General features: G+C 44.3%; 1 protein-coding gene and 1 pseudogene across 1 annotated transcript in view; both read left to right on the forward strand.

The window, feature by feature from the left end:
• Nucleotides 1-16,551, forward strand: part of CRKL (CRK like proto-oncogene, adaptor protein) — a 35,405-nt gene extending 18,854 nt beyond the window's left edge. Inside the window, exon 3 of the mRNA XM_016939744.4 lies at nt 12,520-16,551. Within this exon, the coding sequence (XP_016795233.1) occupies nt 12,520-12,654 (135 nt within the window). The 3' untranslated portion in view covers nt 12,655-16,551. The remainder of the gene's footprint in view (nt 1-12,519) is intronic.
• On the forward strand, nt 9,439-9,512 carry LOC112206784 (small nucleolar RNA U3; annotated as a pseudogene).
• Nucleotides 16,552-16,807: the final 256 nt, after the last annotated feature.

Genomic DNA, 16,807 nt, shown 5'->3' on the forward strand with positions numbered 1-16,807 from the left:
CTGGTCTACGCCTCAGCACCTTGGTGCTCTGGGCTGTTAATACCCTGTAGCATGCATTGTGTTTTCAGCCTTTTGAGGCATTTTCACGTCCATCATAGCATAGGATTGGGGAGCTAGGAGTCAGAGTGGGTGTGACTCGTGTGTGTTTGGCAGCTGCTCGTTGAGAACCTTGAAGGTCGAGGCTCCCAGTCAGAATTTTAGGTACCTGCCTGTTGACCTCTGGCTCTAGGATGTGTGTTTTAGAAACCTGTATCTAGTGTGCGTGCGTGTGTGCTCACTGGAGCGAGTACTAGGAGGTTGTAGGGAGGAACACCAGGTATTACAGAAGGGATCACTTAGAGCTTGGTGAGTGGGTGGATAAGTAGGTGCCTGAGAGAGGTCAGGAGTAGGAGGAAGGAAGCCTGGTTAATGATTGTGTATTTTAAGATAACCTACATACTTGGCCATACATAGTTCCTAGTCTCTCTGGCCCCAGAGAGAGGTTCTCCACACCTGAGCCTCATGACACTAACCCAGCCAGCTGAGCTTCAGCCAAGGGTTTGTTTGGTGCTTGACTGAGAGAGAATGTAAATGGGACCTGAGAAATAGACCTTTACCAAATTCCATTTAGTGGTATTTTGCTTTCTGAATATTTAAATGAAACTTTAGGTTATAGCATAAGTAAATTTTTTTTTTTTTTCGAGACTGAGTCTCTGTCACTCAGGCTGGAGTGCAGTGGCATGATCTCCGCTCGCTGCAACCTCCACCTCACGGGTTTAAGCGATTCTCATGCCTCAGCCTCCTGAGTAGCTGGGGTAAATGTTTTTATGATTGTTATCTTCTAAAACTATTATTAGGATAGTGGTGCCTGTCTGATCTTGTTAAAAACAACTCTTGGGACTTTTGCAATTAGGTTACTAGGAAAAGTATTAAAATTAAAATGAGAAACAGACAAGTAGGACAAAATGTGCTGATAATTGAAGCTTCGTTATTCCCCTAGATAGTATTACAGAGAATGATGATAGCTTAGGTGACTTTATTCCTTAAATTATTTTACAATTTTTTTTAATCTTGATTTTCAAAAGAGGATTCCTGTAAGTAAAGAGATATTTTAAAACCAGTTTGTGTTTAGCTATTTTCTTTTCTTGCTGACTTTTCTGCAAGGAAAGAGTTGATCCTGAGGTTTGATTTGAAGGGGAATACTTGGTATCTGTAAGGTGAGTAGAGCTTGTGTGATGAGACTAACGTCACTGAATAGCTGTAGATAGGTGAGCATGCTGGGCAAAGGGCAAAAGTGGCAAAAGACAGCCAGGGCAGTGGGCTGTTGCCATATCACAAAGGGCTGAGCTGAGGAGATTAACAATTTTCTTGCATTGCCTTCATTTGAGTCATGAAACAACCAGTTTCTCACAACTGACAAGGTCAGGTTTACAGGCAATTTCTTTTTATATATTAATTTTTAAATTTAGAGCAAATGCTTGACTGTCATGTAATAATATCATTCTCATTCATTTGCATTCCAGTATGCTTTTCTGACTAAAAGGGAAGAAATAGCAACTTTAGAATTGTACTTAACCCTGGGTACACACACCCATGACTATTTGTATGAAAATTTGTATTTAAGTGTCTAAATGCAGCCTTACCTGTGCTTTTCCCCCATGGTATGGCATAAGAAAACAATTGGTGACACAAGCTGGGGATCTGTGGGAATTGAAGTCAGTGGAACAGATCGTGTGGAGGAAAAATAGTTTCCCAGGCTTACAAGTGAGACTTAAAGTGATTTGGGATGGAATTGATATAAATCAAGCAGAAAGGTTGTATTGATACCTTAGGTCATTTAGTTCAATCATTTTCCCTGTGCTTTTAGCCCTCTTCAGAGTCTAACTCCATGGCCCTCCAGTCTCAACTTGGACACCTCCAAAAAAACATTCACTTCAACAAAAGTTTATTGAGTGCCTATTATGTGACAGGCTAGGAACTTGGGATACAGTAGTGAACAAAACAAAGATGTATTTCCTGTGGCACATCTGGAACATAAGTTGCTTTTTTTTTTTTTTTTTTTGAGACAGAGTCTTGCTCTGTCTCCCAGGCTGGAGTGCAGTGGCGCCATCTTGGCTCACTGCAAGCTCCGCCTCCCGGGTTCACGCCATTCTCCTGCCTCAGCCTCCGGAGTAGCTGGGACTACAGGCACCTGCCACCACGCCTGGCTAATTTTTTTTTGTATTTTTTAGTAGAGACAGGGTTTCACTGTGTTAGCCAGGATGGTCTCCATCTCCTGACCTCGTGATCCACCTGCCTAGGCCTCCCAAAATGCTGGGATTACAGGCGTGAGCCACCGCGCCTGGCCCATAACAGTTTCATGAGGTGGTCTGTCTCATGTTGTATGGCTGTGGTAGCTGACAAGTCTTGTGTTCTGGCTCTCCACCAGGGAGAAAGAAGCCACAGCCAAGTCCCCTTCTTGTGTTTGCCTAGCCCAGTGTGTGGACTTAAGTGCATGGCCCCATAGTTGTCCCTCTTGAGTTTTGTAGTTTTGTTGTTGGTTTGGTTTTTATTGGTCTTGTCATACGATCTGCGTACATCTCTGAATCCTTTTTTTTTTTTTTTTTTTTTTTGAGTTGAAGTCTCGCTCTTGTCGCCCAGGCTGGAGTGCAATGGCGTGATCTCGGCTCACTGCACCCTCTACCTCCCAGGTTCAAGTGATTCTCCTGCCTCAGCCTCCTGAGTAGCTGGGATTACAGGCACCTGCCAACCACGCCTGGCTAATTTTTTTATTTTTAGTAGAGAAAGGGTTTCACCATGTTGGCCAGGCTGGTCTCAAACTCCTAACCTCAGGCAATCCGCCCGCCTCAGCCTCCCAAAGTGCTGGGATTATAGGCATGAGCCACCACGCCCAGCCTCTGAATCTTTTAAAATCCTGGTTATGTCATCTAGAATATTCATTACCCTCCAGTTTCCTAACTGCAGGTTTTGTAAAAGCACCAACAGATCTTTGTACCAAAGTCCTTCTATGCAGCCTCTCCAGATCTGCCTCTTATATCTATAAAAAGACAGTGAGGTTGATCTGGCGTGACTTGTTCTTGGTGGGCTCATGCTGCTTCCAGATGCTCCACTTCCCATTCTAAATTCTCACAAACCATCTGTTAGCTGATCGCATCCAGAATTTTGTCTGGGTTTCATTTCAAGCTCACTGTTTTACATTTTATGGAATTTGCCATCTTTTGACAAAAAACAAGAGACTTGACCCTTCCTAAGTCTTCCAGTGTCCTAGGATGTAATTTCTCTATGACAGGAGACTAGTCTTGGACTCTTACTGCTGTTTGCCAGTGTGTTTGGTCAGCTCTTAAGAACACCCTTTCCTCATCTTTGGTGCTCCTTTTTTTTTTTTTTTTTTTGGCATTTTTTTCTTAGTGACACTCAGCGTTCTTTGAGCTCACCAGCATCCTCAACATTCTTGCTCTTCATTCCCATAATTGCTCTGTGTCATCTGTGATTGCGTTTTTATAATTTCTTCTTGGATTGTCTTTGCCCCATTTCAAAACCTGTAGTAATTTGGATTACATCTGGTCTCTGTGTCTTTTGAATTGGCCTTCCCAAGGGCCCATGGTACAACTTCCTTTACTGACTGACCTGGAATTATCAGATTCCCACTTTACCAATTGGTTTTGCTTCATTGCTTAGAATTAAATTTGTATTAGCATTTTCTTCATTGCTGCATCTGCTTGCTGAGGTGAAGTAATCTGCAAAGTAAGTTTAGGTTTCAGTAATACTGATTGGACTTTGTATTGGACTCATGATGAATCCCTAAGAGATCATCATGAGTTCCTCCTGCTGGGTGGCCTGCAGTGCTGTTGGGGCTGTATGTGTTCATCATGAAGCATCTGACTCAGCCCTGGGGGTCCATGTGGCAAGCTTACAGCCTCCCAGTGTAATGGGGCTTCTGTCCCTCACCTCACGTCACATTCTAGCAACGTGAAGCCTTCTTACCAAGGCTTCCCAGAAAGGCCCACAAGTTAGCATTCACCTTAAGCAAGAATCTCAGGTGTGTCCTTCCCATGCCGTGGTGGTGTGTGGATGTCTGGTGCCCGAGGAATCATTTCCACTTGCCTCCTTGGACCTTTCATCAGGACTGACCAGGATCCTCCTCCACCCTTCTGTCTTTGACATTGTGTCAGTTGTCCTTCACAGCATCTCAGCTTTATTTCTTTAGTACCAAAAGTGCTTTTTTTCCTTGACTATAATACCATGCAAATGTAGGAATCTTTAGAAAGTCCTTTAGGATTTTAGAAGATTCTCGTATTTAAAAATATATACATATGTGTGTTTGTGTATGTGTATATATATATATTTTATGTGTGTGTGTATATATATATATATATATTTTTTTTTTTTTTTTTTTTTTTTTTTTTGAGATAGAGTCTTGCTCTGTCACCCAGGCTGGAGTGCAGTGGCGTGATATCAGCTCACTGCAACCTCTGCCTCCCGGGTTCAAGCAGTTCTCTGCCTCAGCCTCCCGAGTAGCTGGGATTACAGGTGCCCGCCACCAGGCTGGGCTAATTTTTGTATTTCTAGTAGAGATGGGGTTTCACCACCTTGGCTAGGCTGGTCTTGAACTCCTGACAACGTGAGCCACTGCACCCGGCCCAGAAAAAAATATTTTTAAAAGGTTTTTGTTCCTCTTTCCTAATGTGTAAATTAAGTCAGAATGCCATGGAATTGGGGCCCTGGTGTGGTTCAGGCAGGGCCTGTCCCATCCTGGTCATTAGGCTGACCTCTGTTTTCTGTGATAGCTGTTCTCTGGTGATAGCTCTTGAGTGAGAAGAACCATCAGCTAGGGGTTCACAGAGAGAAGTTTATTCTCATGACTGCTCCCACACTAAGAGCTTGAGGTTTATATAATTTGCCAACTATCTACCTTCTGTCTATGAATTTACCTATTCTACCTACCTGATATAAGTAAAATGATACAATATTTGTCCTTTGGGTCTGAATTATTTCATTGGGTACAATGTTTTCAGAGTTCATCCAGATTGTAGCATATATCAAAACTTCATTCCTTGTCCCAGCATGGGGTGACTCACACCTGTAATCCCAGTGCTTTGAAAGGCCAAGGTGGGAAGATCACTTGAGGCAAGGAGTTTGAGACCAGCCTGGGCAACATAGTGAGACTCCATCTGTACAGGAAATTACGATAAAGACTTCATTCCTTTAGGGCTGAATAATATTCCATTGTTATGTATATATCACGTTTTGTTAATCCATTTATCTCTTGATGGATACTTGAGTTGTTTTCGTTATTTTGGCTATAGTGAATAATGCTGCAGTGGACATTGACACACAAATGTTTGAGTCCTTGCTTTCAGTTATTTTGGTTATATATCTCGGAGTGGATTTCTGGGTCAAATGGGTAATTCTGTGTTTAGCTTTTTTTTTTTTGAAACGGAGTTTTGCTCTGTTGCCCAGGCTGGAGTGCAGTGGCACCATCTCGGCTCACTGCAACCTCCATCTCCTGGGTTCAAGCGATTTCTCCTGCCTCAGCCTCCTGAGTAGCTGGGATTATAGGCGCGTGCCACCACACCTGGCTAATTTTTGTATTTTTTAGTAGAGACAGGGTTTTGCCATGTTAGCCAGGCTTTGAACTCCTGACCTCAACTGATCGCTCACCTCAGCCTCCCAAAGTGCTGGGATTATAGGCATGAGCCTCCTATGTTTAGCTTTTTGAGGAACTGTCAAACTATTTTCCATAGCAGCTGTACCATATTCCATTCCAACCAGCAGTATATAAGGGCTCCCTTCTTCACCGCCAAAAAAAAATTCTTCCACATCCTCATCAACACTTGTTATTTTCCATATTTTTTATTATAGCCATCCTAGTAGGTGTGAAGTGGTATGTCATTGTGGTTTTGATTTGCATGTTCCTAGTGACTGATGTTGAGCATCTTTTCATATTGGCTTTTGGCAAATCTTTGGATAAATATTTTCAAGTTCTTTGCCCATTTTTTAATTGGGTTATTTGAGCGTTTTTGTTTTTTATTTTGTTTTATATTTTTTGAGACAGAGTCTCACTCTGTCGCCCTGGCTGGAGTACAGTGGCACTCACGATCTCGACTCACTGCAACTTCTGCCTTGCAGATTCAAGCAATTCTCCTGCCTCAGCCTCCCAAGTAGCCAGGATTACAGGCACTCACCACCATACCCCGGTAATTTTTTGTATTTTTAGTAGAGATGGGGTTTTACCATGTTGGCCAGGCTTTTCTGGACTCCTAAAGTGAGGTGATCCACCTGCCTTGGTCTCCCAAAGTGCCGGGATTACAGGCGTGCGCCACCATGCCTGACCTTAGTTATTGTATTTAGGCTGTTGATCCATTTTAAATGACTTTTTGTGTATAGTGTGAGGTAAGGTTTCAGAGTCTTTCTTTTGCATGTGGAAATTGGTGCAGTTGTCCCAGCAAGGTTATTCTTTCCCTGTCGAATAGACTTGGCGCCCTAGTCAAAAATCAGTTGGCCAAGCTGGGTGTGGTGGTGCACACCTGTAATCCCAGGTACCCTGGAGACTGAGGTGGGAAGATTGCTTGAGCCTAGGAGTTGAAGATCAGCCTGGGCTACATAGTGAGACTCCCACATGTTTAAAAAAAAAAAAAATCACTTGATCATAAATGTGTGGGTTTATTTTTGAACTCTGAGTTCTATTCCATTGTTCTATATGTCTCTCCATATGCCAGCACCACACTGTTGATTACTATAGCTTTTTGTAGTAATTTTGAAGTCAAGGAAGTGTAAGTCCTCTAACTTTGATGCTTTTCAAGGTTGTTTTGGCTATTCAGGTTCCTTGCAATTCTATATGAATTTGAGGATTGGTTTTCCCATTGCTGCAAAAAAAAGGCTGTTAGAATTTTGATAGGGATTGTGTTGTATTTGTAGATCACTTTGGGTAGTATTAGCTTTTTTTTTTTTTTTTTTTAATTTCTTTTATGAGACAGGGTCTCACTATGTTGCCCAGACTGGTCTCAAACTCCTGGGCTCAAGTGATCCTCCTGTCTCAGCCTCCCAAAGTGCTGGAATTACAGGTGTGAGCCACTACACCTAGCCAATATTAATATCTTAATCATAAGTCTTTCCATCCATTAACACAAATGTTTTTGCATTTATTTAGGTCTTTAATAATTTTTGGTATGCAAGTGTTTCACCATGGTTAAATTATTCTCGTTTTGTTTTGTTTTGTTTAGACAGAGTCTTGGCTTTGTCACCAGGCTGGAGTGCAGTGGTACAATCTCGGCTCACTGCAACCTCCGCCTCCCCGGTTCAAGCAATTCTCCTGCCTCAGCCTCCCAAGTAGCTGGGACTACAGACATGCGCCACCATGCCCAGCTAATTTTTGTATTTTTAGTAGAGATGGGGTTTCACTATGTTGGCCAGGATGGTCTCGATCTCTTGACCTCGTGATCCACCTGCCTCGGCCTCCCAAAGTGCTGGGATTACAGGCATGAGCCACCGCACAGCCTATTCTTGGATATTTTTATTTTAGATGCTATTGTAAATGGAATCACTTTTTTTTTTTTTTTTCTTCTTGGAGACAGAGCCTCACTCCCACTCCATTGCCCAGGCTAGAGTGCAGTGGCACAATTCTTGTGCCTCAGCCTCCTGAGTAGCTGGGACTACAGGTGCCTGCCACCACGCCCAGCTAACTTTTTTTTGTATTTTAGTAGAATTGGGGTTTTACCATGTTGCCCAGGATGATCTTGGCCTCCCAAAGTGCTAGGATTCAGGCATGAGCTACCGTGCCCTACCTGGAATTAATTTCTTTCTTTCTTTTTTTTTTTTTTTTTTGAGATGGAGTTTCGCTCTATCACCCGGGCTGGAGTGCAGTGGTGTGATCTTGGCTCACTGCAAGCGCCGCCTCCCGGGTGCACACCATTCTCCTGACTCAGCCTCCCAAGTAGCTGGGACTACAGGCGCCTGCTACCACACCTGGCTAATTTTTTGTATTTTTAGTAGAGATGGGGTTTCACGGTGTTAGCCAGGATGGTCTCGATCTCCTGACCTCCTGATCTGCCTGCCTCGGCCTCCCAAAGTGCTGGGATTACAGGCGTGAGCCACCGCACCCGGCTTGGAATTACTTTCTTAATTATTCATTACCAATATATAAGACGCAACTGATATCTATGTGTTGATCTCGTACCCTGCGACTTTGCTGAATTTGTATCTTTTCTTATGGAATCTGTGAAGTTTTCTATATATATGATCATGTCTTGACTTCTTCTTTTCCAAAAGCCCACATACTCTTGTACCACAGCATACTGGCCTGTGATACCTTTAGCCCCGCCCCCTACCTTTCCCAAATAAAATCTCTGTGTTAACCAGTAAACAGCCCTCTTGAATCAAGTTACTACTCTGAAGGATAGTGGTAATTTTAAGAAAGAGACCAAGTCTTCAGTATTAAAACCCTATTAGATAGCATTCAGTTGTGGGTTTGAGTGTATGAGATTACTTGACTGCTAGCCAGGGCACACAGACAGGGAGCCTAGCCCTCTTAAAGCCTCTATCTCTCCGGCTACTCGGATTCAGGTGCAGGTGCACAGAGAACACAGGGGCAGGCAGTGGACCCATGCAGCTCCGTGAGGGCCAGGGGTGTTTGTCTCCTTTGTGTCCTCTGTTGTATCTCTTCACGGCCTACACATTGAATGACTGGAGGAATAAAAGCCACAGAGAGCAGGATGATACCTGTCTGGTGATTATAGTACATGGGCTTTGTTTTGTTTTAGATATTTTGGGGGCTATAAGCCCCTTTGAGAATCCAGTGAAAGTTGTGCAGTCTTCAGAAAAACAGCATACATTCATGCATTTGCATACAACTTCGCAGCATGTTCTTTGATCACTGAGACCCATTCACATCACTCAAGTTAGAATTTATGATTCCAGTGTCACCAGTGTACTCCTGATCTTACTTTATGTCACCTGAAAGCATACAATCTCAGCCTATCAGTACAGGGAGCGGAGACTGATTATGGAACCAAAAAACTGCTGTGACGACCAGTGCTTGGGCCCTCCAGTGCGTTGACTGCTCTTTGAATCAAGTGCCAGATGCCAGTCAGTAGAGTCATTTCCTGGACAACACTCTGGACAAGTAGGGCTGTAGGAAACTATTGCCAGCAGCAGGAGGTACCCTCTTGCCATTTAACTTTTGGTAGACATAAAAGGGCTGACTAGTGTCCCTGGCATATGTGTTTTAGAGTTAATGTGTCCACTCCCCAGGTGCTAAGTGCGGCCAGCCACAAAGATAGTATTTGACAGTTCTAATAATGATTAGGATTGGCCTGTTCCATAGAGTGAAAATTAATAAGGATGATGCATTAGGTATGTGCTTCCTCTTAATCTGTTGATAAGGTCAGCCACATCTCCCAGGTGTAGTTTGCCCCGTGAACTGAGTTGGTATCTACCCACATCAAGATTGATCTGCCCTCTAAGACTATACTTTCAGGGATCATTTCTATAGTTCATTACTAGAGAAGTTTCTCTGAAGGTGTAGAGCACCCCCCCCCCCAAAAAAAAAAACAGATTGATCTGCCCTCCAAAGTGAGTGCTTCTTTGAGCTGGATCCGTGTACCATGAACCCAGAGGAAGAGCACCACACCAGAATAGGGAGTGATGAGGGAAACGGCAAGATGGCTGCCAAGCTACCAGCCATTTTAGGATCTGAGCACAAGCACTGTTTGGTAGAGCCATGGAAGAAGCTGGTCCATAGCCAGGCCTGTAACTGGACAGCAGGCTGCATAACACCCAGGATATCTTTACTGTGTTGAGATAGAAAACAGCATGAAGAATGATGATGGTGTTTTAGCATGTGGAAACTCCTGCAAGGCCACAATGAGGCACTAATGGTCAAGGGGCCACCAGAAGTCTCTCAGCCATTCTCTTCCTAGGCTGCTCTTTGACCTACTTCTGCTGGTCCAGGTTCCCTCTGTCTAAGCAGTAGCTCCTTGATCCTGTGCTCTGCAGCATTGAGTTAATAGTGTTTTTCTGCCACTTGCTGCTTTTATGTGTTTTCTGTCTCTCTCTCTTTTTTTTTTTTTTTTTCAATAGAAGCTAGGTCTCACTATGTCACCCAGGCTGGTCTTGAACATGTGGCCTCAAGTGATCCTCCCACCTTGGCTTCCCAAAGTGCTGGGATTACAGGTGTGAGCCACTGCGCCCAGCTACACCAAGTGCAGTGACACGATTTTGGCTCACTGCAACCTCCACCTCCCAGGTTCAAGTGATTCTCCTGCGTCAGCCTCCCGAGTAGTTGGAATTTGGGATTACAGGCGTCTGCCACCACGCCTGGTGATTTTTGTATTTTTCAGTAGAGATGAGGTTTTGCCGTGTTGGCCATGCTGGTCTCGAACTCCTGACCTCAGGTGATCCATCTGCCTTGGCCTCCCAAAGTGTTGGGATTACAGATGTGAGCCACTGCGCCTAGGCTTCTTTTCTTTTCTTTTCTTTTTTCTTTTTCTTTTCTTTTCTTTTTTCTTTTTCTTTTTCTTTTTTTTTTTTTTTTGAGACAAGGTCTTGCTCTGTCACCCAGGCTGGAGTGCAGTAGTGTGATCACAGCTTACTGCACCCCTGCAACCTGTGCCTCCTGCGCTTAAACGATCTTCTCACCTCATTCTCCCAAGTAGCTGGGACTGCAGGTGCATGCCACCACGCCTGGCTCATTTTTGTATTTTAGAGACAGGGTTTCACTGTGTTGCCCAGGCTGGTCTTGAACTCCTGGGCTCAAGTGATCCACCCACTTCAGCCTCCCAAAGTGCTGGGATTACAGGTGTGAGCCACTGTGCCTGGCCACTTTGTGCTTTTTACACTATGTTATTATCTGACAAAGATTCATTGTGTATCCCACTCAAAAGACAAGTTTTTTAAGGATATGAACTGACCTGCCCATTTTCCATGGAGTAGATGTTCAGTAAATTTATTTAATTGATTAGGTAGGATCATGTAGAAAGTATCCTGTTGAAGACCGCCAGACTCACAAGTTAATTGGAAGGCGTGAGGTGTGAGTGTTCTTGGCAGCTTTCAATCCTTAGCCTCATCTTTAATCTTCCCTCAGTCTTCTTTGGCTGCTTAGTATCCATCACAGTAATTTATTAGACCCCGTTTTCAGCCTGTTCCTCATTGTTTTTGAGAGGACCCTTGTTGGTGACAAGGTTGGAAATCCTCTGATATATACAGTGTTGTGCTTCTCAGTGCTAATTCCAGCTCTTCACTTCGTGCATCCAAAGGGTATGATCATTAGAGGGGGCGTGGGGTTGGGGTATGGGTTCTATTCAGGAATCTCTACTCAAGTAACAATCATTTAATTACTGCAAGAACCTTTCAAAGTTGGAAGGAAACTGAGACTTGGAGAACTTAAGCAGTTTGCTATAGTCATGTAGTTTCTAAAAGTGGCAGAACCAGGACATTTGTTTGGTGTCCTGCATGCTCCAAAGTTCATGGCATGGACCACTGGACTGTGCCATAAAAACCTTGTGCCTGTTTTTATTTTGAGATGTAGTCTTGCTGCGTTGCGCCGGCTGGTCTCAAATTCCTGGGCTCAAGCAGTCCTCCCACCTCAGCCTGCCAAGGACCTGGAACTAGAGGCATGTACCACGATGCCTGGTTCTATATGTGTTTAAGCAGACAAAGGCTTATTTCTTATTGTCTTAGATCTTAGGTGGGTCTTATATTCAAGTAGCGTTTTTATGGACCTAAGTACACAATACAGAACCTTAGATTAGTGCTCTGCTGAACAGAGTAACACCCTGTCTACAATGACTACCACCTGAAGGTCTTTTTTAAAAATACACCTTTTTGTGTAATTTGACTTTAACCATTCTCAGAATCATGTGTTCATTTCTATCCTGTTGGGGTTAGTGGCCAAAATAGAAGGTTGGGGTGGGGTGGGGAGCTGCTTTGTGCTCAAAAGCTGTTTCTGTGTGTGTGTGTTTTGATTTTTGTTTTTTTGAGACAGGGTCTCACTCGGTTGCCCAGTCTGGGGTGCCGTGGCACTAGCACGGCTCACTGCAGCCTCAGCCTCATGGGCTCAAGCCATCCTCTCACTTCAGCCTCCTGAGTAGTTGGGACTGCAGTCATGTACCACCACACCCGGCTAATTTTTCTATTTTTTAGAAGAGATGAGGTTTCACCATGTTGCCCAGGCTGGTCTCGAACTCCTGACCTCAAGTAATCCCAGGAGTTCAAGGTTACAATGAGCTGTAATCGTGCCACTGCATTCCAGCCTGGGCGACAGACCCCGTCTATAAAAAATTAAAAAATAATGTGCATGGTGGTGCACGCCTGTAGTCACAGCTATTCAAGAGGTGGAGGTGGAAGGATCACTTGAGCACAGGCGTTAGAGGTTACATTGAGCAGGGATCTCACCACTACACTCCAGCATGGCTAACAGAGTGAGACCCTGTGTCTAAATAATAATGTATGGGCCCTTTGGATAAGGTAGTGTTTGTGATTTAATGTAAACTGTCTTTTTCTTGTTGCAGAGAAATGCTAACTTTGTCTTCTTCATCCATACAGGTTGGTGACATCGTGAAAGTCACAAGGATGAATATAAATGGCCAGTGGGAAGGCGAGGTGAACGGGCGCAAAGGGCTTTTCCCCTTTACGCACGTCAAAATCTTTGACCCTCAAAACCCAGATGAAAACGAGTGATTGCTGTTGCCCTGTTTCCTGCTGCTTTGTTGTTCTGCCTGTCCTAGTCTCCTTTGAAGTGGGAAAGCATTTTCTCTCATAGGCAAGTCACACTGCATTGCCGAAGTCCAGCTTTCTGCAGACTGGCAGTCGCACACACATTTGGAATGCACACAGCGGCTGCCTCCTGACGTTTGTATCATAGTCGTATTGTCAAAGAGTAGCCGATTTTAGAGTTCTTTTGGATCATAAACTGGAAATACTGATGGAAGCACACAAGTGGAGAGAAGTTGACGTGGAAAGGGTCTTCCTTCTCATTGCTGCCCGTTTGTACATGGGACTGATTCTGTCATGTTCACCAGAGAAAGCTTGAGGCCATGGCGAGATACTGCATGTTTGCTGTTCCACAAAGCAGTGGCTTAGCTGCCATCTTGCTTTTCTTTGGACAACAGGAAGTGAACCTTAAGGAAGAGAGAATTCTGTCCTAAAACTCCAAAATCTGGCTTTTTTTTTCCTTTTGTTTTGGTTTGGTTTTGGAAAACTAATTAATTAGACTTGTGTGGGGTTTTTTTTTGTTTTGTTTTGTTTGTTTTGTTTTGTTTTTTTGAGACGGTGTCTCGCTGCATCACCCAGGCTGGAGTGCAGTGGCGCAATCTCACCTTCCTGCAGTCTCCGCCTCCTGAGTTCAAGCGATTCTCCTGCCTCAGCCTCCCGAGTAGCTGGGACTACAGGCGCGCACACCACGCCCAGCTAATTTTTGTATTTTTAGTAGAGACGGGGTTTCATCATGTTGACCAGGCTGGTCTCAAACTCCTGACTTCAGGTGATCCACCCGCCTCAGCCTCCCAACGTGCTGGGATTACAGCCGTGAGCCGCCACGCCTGGCCTAGACTTGTGTGTTCTAAACAGGTTAAGTAGCAGGTTGGGTTTTTATGATAGTGCAAGGAATGACTCATGCCTCTGAGCTTCTAAACTGAAGCTGCTGTAACTAAAGGAATCTGAAAAGAACAACCCTGAAGCAGAGGCCTTTATTGTCTTGGTTGCCAGTAGTACCTTGTTTTGCCATGTAGCAGACAACACACAAAATAATGCAGTTATGGTGTGCCATGCTATGTGCACAGCCCCTTGGATTACTTTGTTTTAAAAAGCATCAGAGTTGGGGGTACTTTAGGGAAACCTTTGCTTACCTTGTTTTGCCAGTGATAAGAGCAGTGGGTTGGAGGGCACTTGGCCAGTTTTCTGTTTAGCTTTTCAGTGAATGTACCCCTTTAAGGTTAAGACTTAAACTTCCTTAAAAAGTGGGGTTGTTCATAGAATCGTTGGACTCATTAATGAATCGTTCAACTCCACTCACTGAAGCCCAGACGTCTGTGCCCAGGCCCAATCTCGTCAGGCTGCCAGAGAAAGTTGGTGCTGCTCATACTGGTCTCACAGTCTAAGTAAGTGTCTGTGATGCTCCCAAGCAAAGGAAATGCAAGCTCTGGAAATTCGTTAATGTATTTGATGTCTTAGTGTTTTAGTGACTAGGGAGACCATTAACTAGTTTATCATTAACCACTTATCAGTGTATTGATGTTAAAGCATTTCCCTGTTAGCTAAAAGAGGCCTGTTCATACAAGCCAACTGGTATATACGTGTGGTTCATCCATCATCTGCTGCACATAGCAGACTAGAATTCTGGGAACCCTGTGCAATTCAGTCTGCTCTCCCTTGTGGACCCTGGTAAAGAAAAGCCTCAGCTCATAGTGAACACAGCAGACCTAGAAATGTAGCAACAGCCTAATGAGTAGCTTTCATTTACTGAGCATCTGCTGTGACTGTGGCCCTGTCTGGAGGTTCCTAGGTTTTGAGATTTAGAGCAATGCATTCTGGAGACAGAACCAGCAGAACAGCCATTTTTCAATTTTTCTTTAAATCAGTATTCCATCAGGCAGATAACTGCTGTATTCATGAATCTTGAGAGTGTTCCTGAGACAGAATTAATGGTCATTTGGGAAAACTATCACCATGGCTTCCCATCTGTGGTTTTCCTCTAAAAGCCTTGGAGATCAGCCCTTCCTTGCCAGTGAGAACGGAGACCGCCTCCTGCTCTGCACGGTCTGCGGCAGTTGCCGCTTCTGGTTAGGTGTGTCAGGTTGGCTTATTTTGGGTTCAGGCCTGGCGTAGCACCCACAAGTGGCAGACATATCACAGAGTCCCCAGACTCTGCCTAGAAACAGTGTTTGCCCTTTGGCCAGTGACGTGGTTCATCCCTGCCCATGTTGAGCCATGAGTGGAGTTTCCAACAGAGGGAGGAATGTGTGCCTTGTTCAAGGAGGGCACAGACCCTTAGGCCTTTTTCAACCAGATTTAGCTGAAGGGCTTGACACCTTTGAATTACAGCAGTTGACTCAGAGTGCAAGAAGTCTGTGGCCATTTTGGAAAGCAAGGTTTCCTTTCAGCCCTGTCTACTGACCAATACCCCGACTCACCTTGTGTGGCGCACTTCAGAATCAGATATACCTAGAGTATACCTGTGGTTTGGTTTTATAATTAATCAGCTCATTACTTCAGCCCATGAAAATGGCATCCAGGGCTGCCAGGAGATTCAGAGCTCAAAACAAGGCGAGCTTGAGTTCTGCACTCCAGATATGTGCCAAAACTAGTAAAACTTAACTGACTTACAACCTTGTCAGTTTTTTTAATGAGGCAGGGATACTCTGTTTTTCACACTAAACATATGAATGCAGCACTGCTGCCTCAGCTCAGCTTCGTGCCTGGGTTCCCCACTGGTCTGGGAAGACTGTTGTGCTCCATAGAGCAGTGCACATCTGACCCAGAGGGTGGGTGTTCATAACTGCTACTTGCTCTGCTCTACCATGTTTAAAGAAATATTTGGATGTTAAATTAACTCACTATGGTTTTTCACCTGGGAAGGAAACAAATTACGTACTAGAGGGCATTGACTGGTTAAAAACTTGTGTATCCCGGGAAGGACCTGCGGTACAGGAGTCAGCCATGTCTGTGCTGTGTGGAACCACCTGACGACATGGTTAACGAGGAAGACGATGTGTTGACCGGCTGCCGTTTGAGGACTTTGGTCACCCAGACTAGACACCTTCTGTGCTCATGTTTGGAAAGCTGAAAGGGAAGGACAGCTGTGCCCTCCTGGGAGCTCATGTGTCCCTGGCGCTGTGCTAGCTTTCCTTTACAGCTGTTTACAGACAAGGCAGGCCTGAGGCAGATGGCCACTGCTCTTGTGATGTTTGCTCAGAGGAATATGAACATTTTATTTTTGAAAAGGGATGATGTGGTTTTTTGCCAGGTGTTTATAATTTAATCCTTTAATATTATGGTTATTAACCTCTTAAACATGAATGAATTCTTGATTGTTTTAACACAGTACCTAAGACTAATGCTTTCTGTGGACACCACTGAGCTCTGCCTCAACTCCACCCTCTGCGACCGGAGGACTATGCCCCTAGTAACTGCTGTAGGTGTGGACACTGTGCTGGTTCTGTTTTCTAAAGGAGCAGAAGGACAGGTCTCTGAGACAGGATCGTTGTCCCTACAGGAGGAACAGTGGCCTTGCTTCTTAGACGGTCTTCACTGTGTGTTTTAAAACAAAAACAACAACAACAACATAAAACTCTTTTGACCTGTAACTTAAAGATCATAAACTTCAGGCAATAATATTTTCTGTGTAAGCTTTTAAAATTATTTTTGGGGATCATAGCTTGTTTTATTTTGTGCTATAAAATTAACAGTATTAAATGACTTATATTCTTAGAATACATCGAGTGTCTTTTCTTAACAGATTAGTGCCTTTTTATTTTTGTATTCCGTTTTACGTTACTGGTCCCAGCATCAAAACCCTTGTTTCCATGGCCTGTTTGTATATTGTCTCAATAAAACTTGCATCAGCCGGTGGTGGCGGCAGCTTCGGTGTTTCAGTGTCTCCTCAGTCCACCCCCACTAGCCTCCTGGCAGTTCATCAGTGGTGAAATCTCTGATGCTTCTCAGAGACCCCTTAGTGCTGCTGCTGACCAAGAGCTAGAATGAAGTCTTGGCATCCGCCCATTCCAACACTCGGGCACCCAGAGGAGAGCACCTGGGGTCTCCCTCCAAAAGAGAAAAAATCTGCCTCCCAGAGTGTCTGTCTTGTAGGTACTGTATGGGAGCCTAGTGCTTGGCC

Source organism: Pan troglodytes, chromosome 23 (assembly GCF_028858775.2).
Source record: "Pan troglodytes isolate AG18354 chromosome 23, NHGRI_mPanTro3-v2.0_pri, whole genome shotgun sequence".
NCBI lineage: Eukaryota > Metazoa > Chordata > Mammalia > Primates > Hominidae > Pan > Pan troglodytes.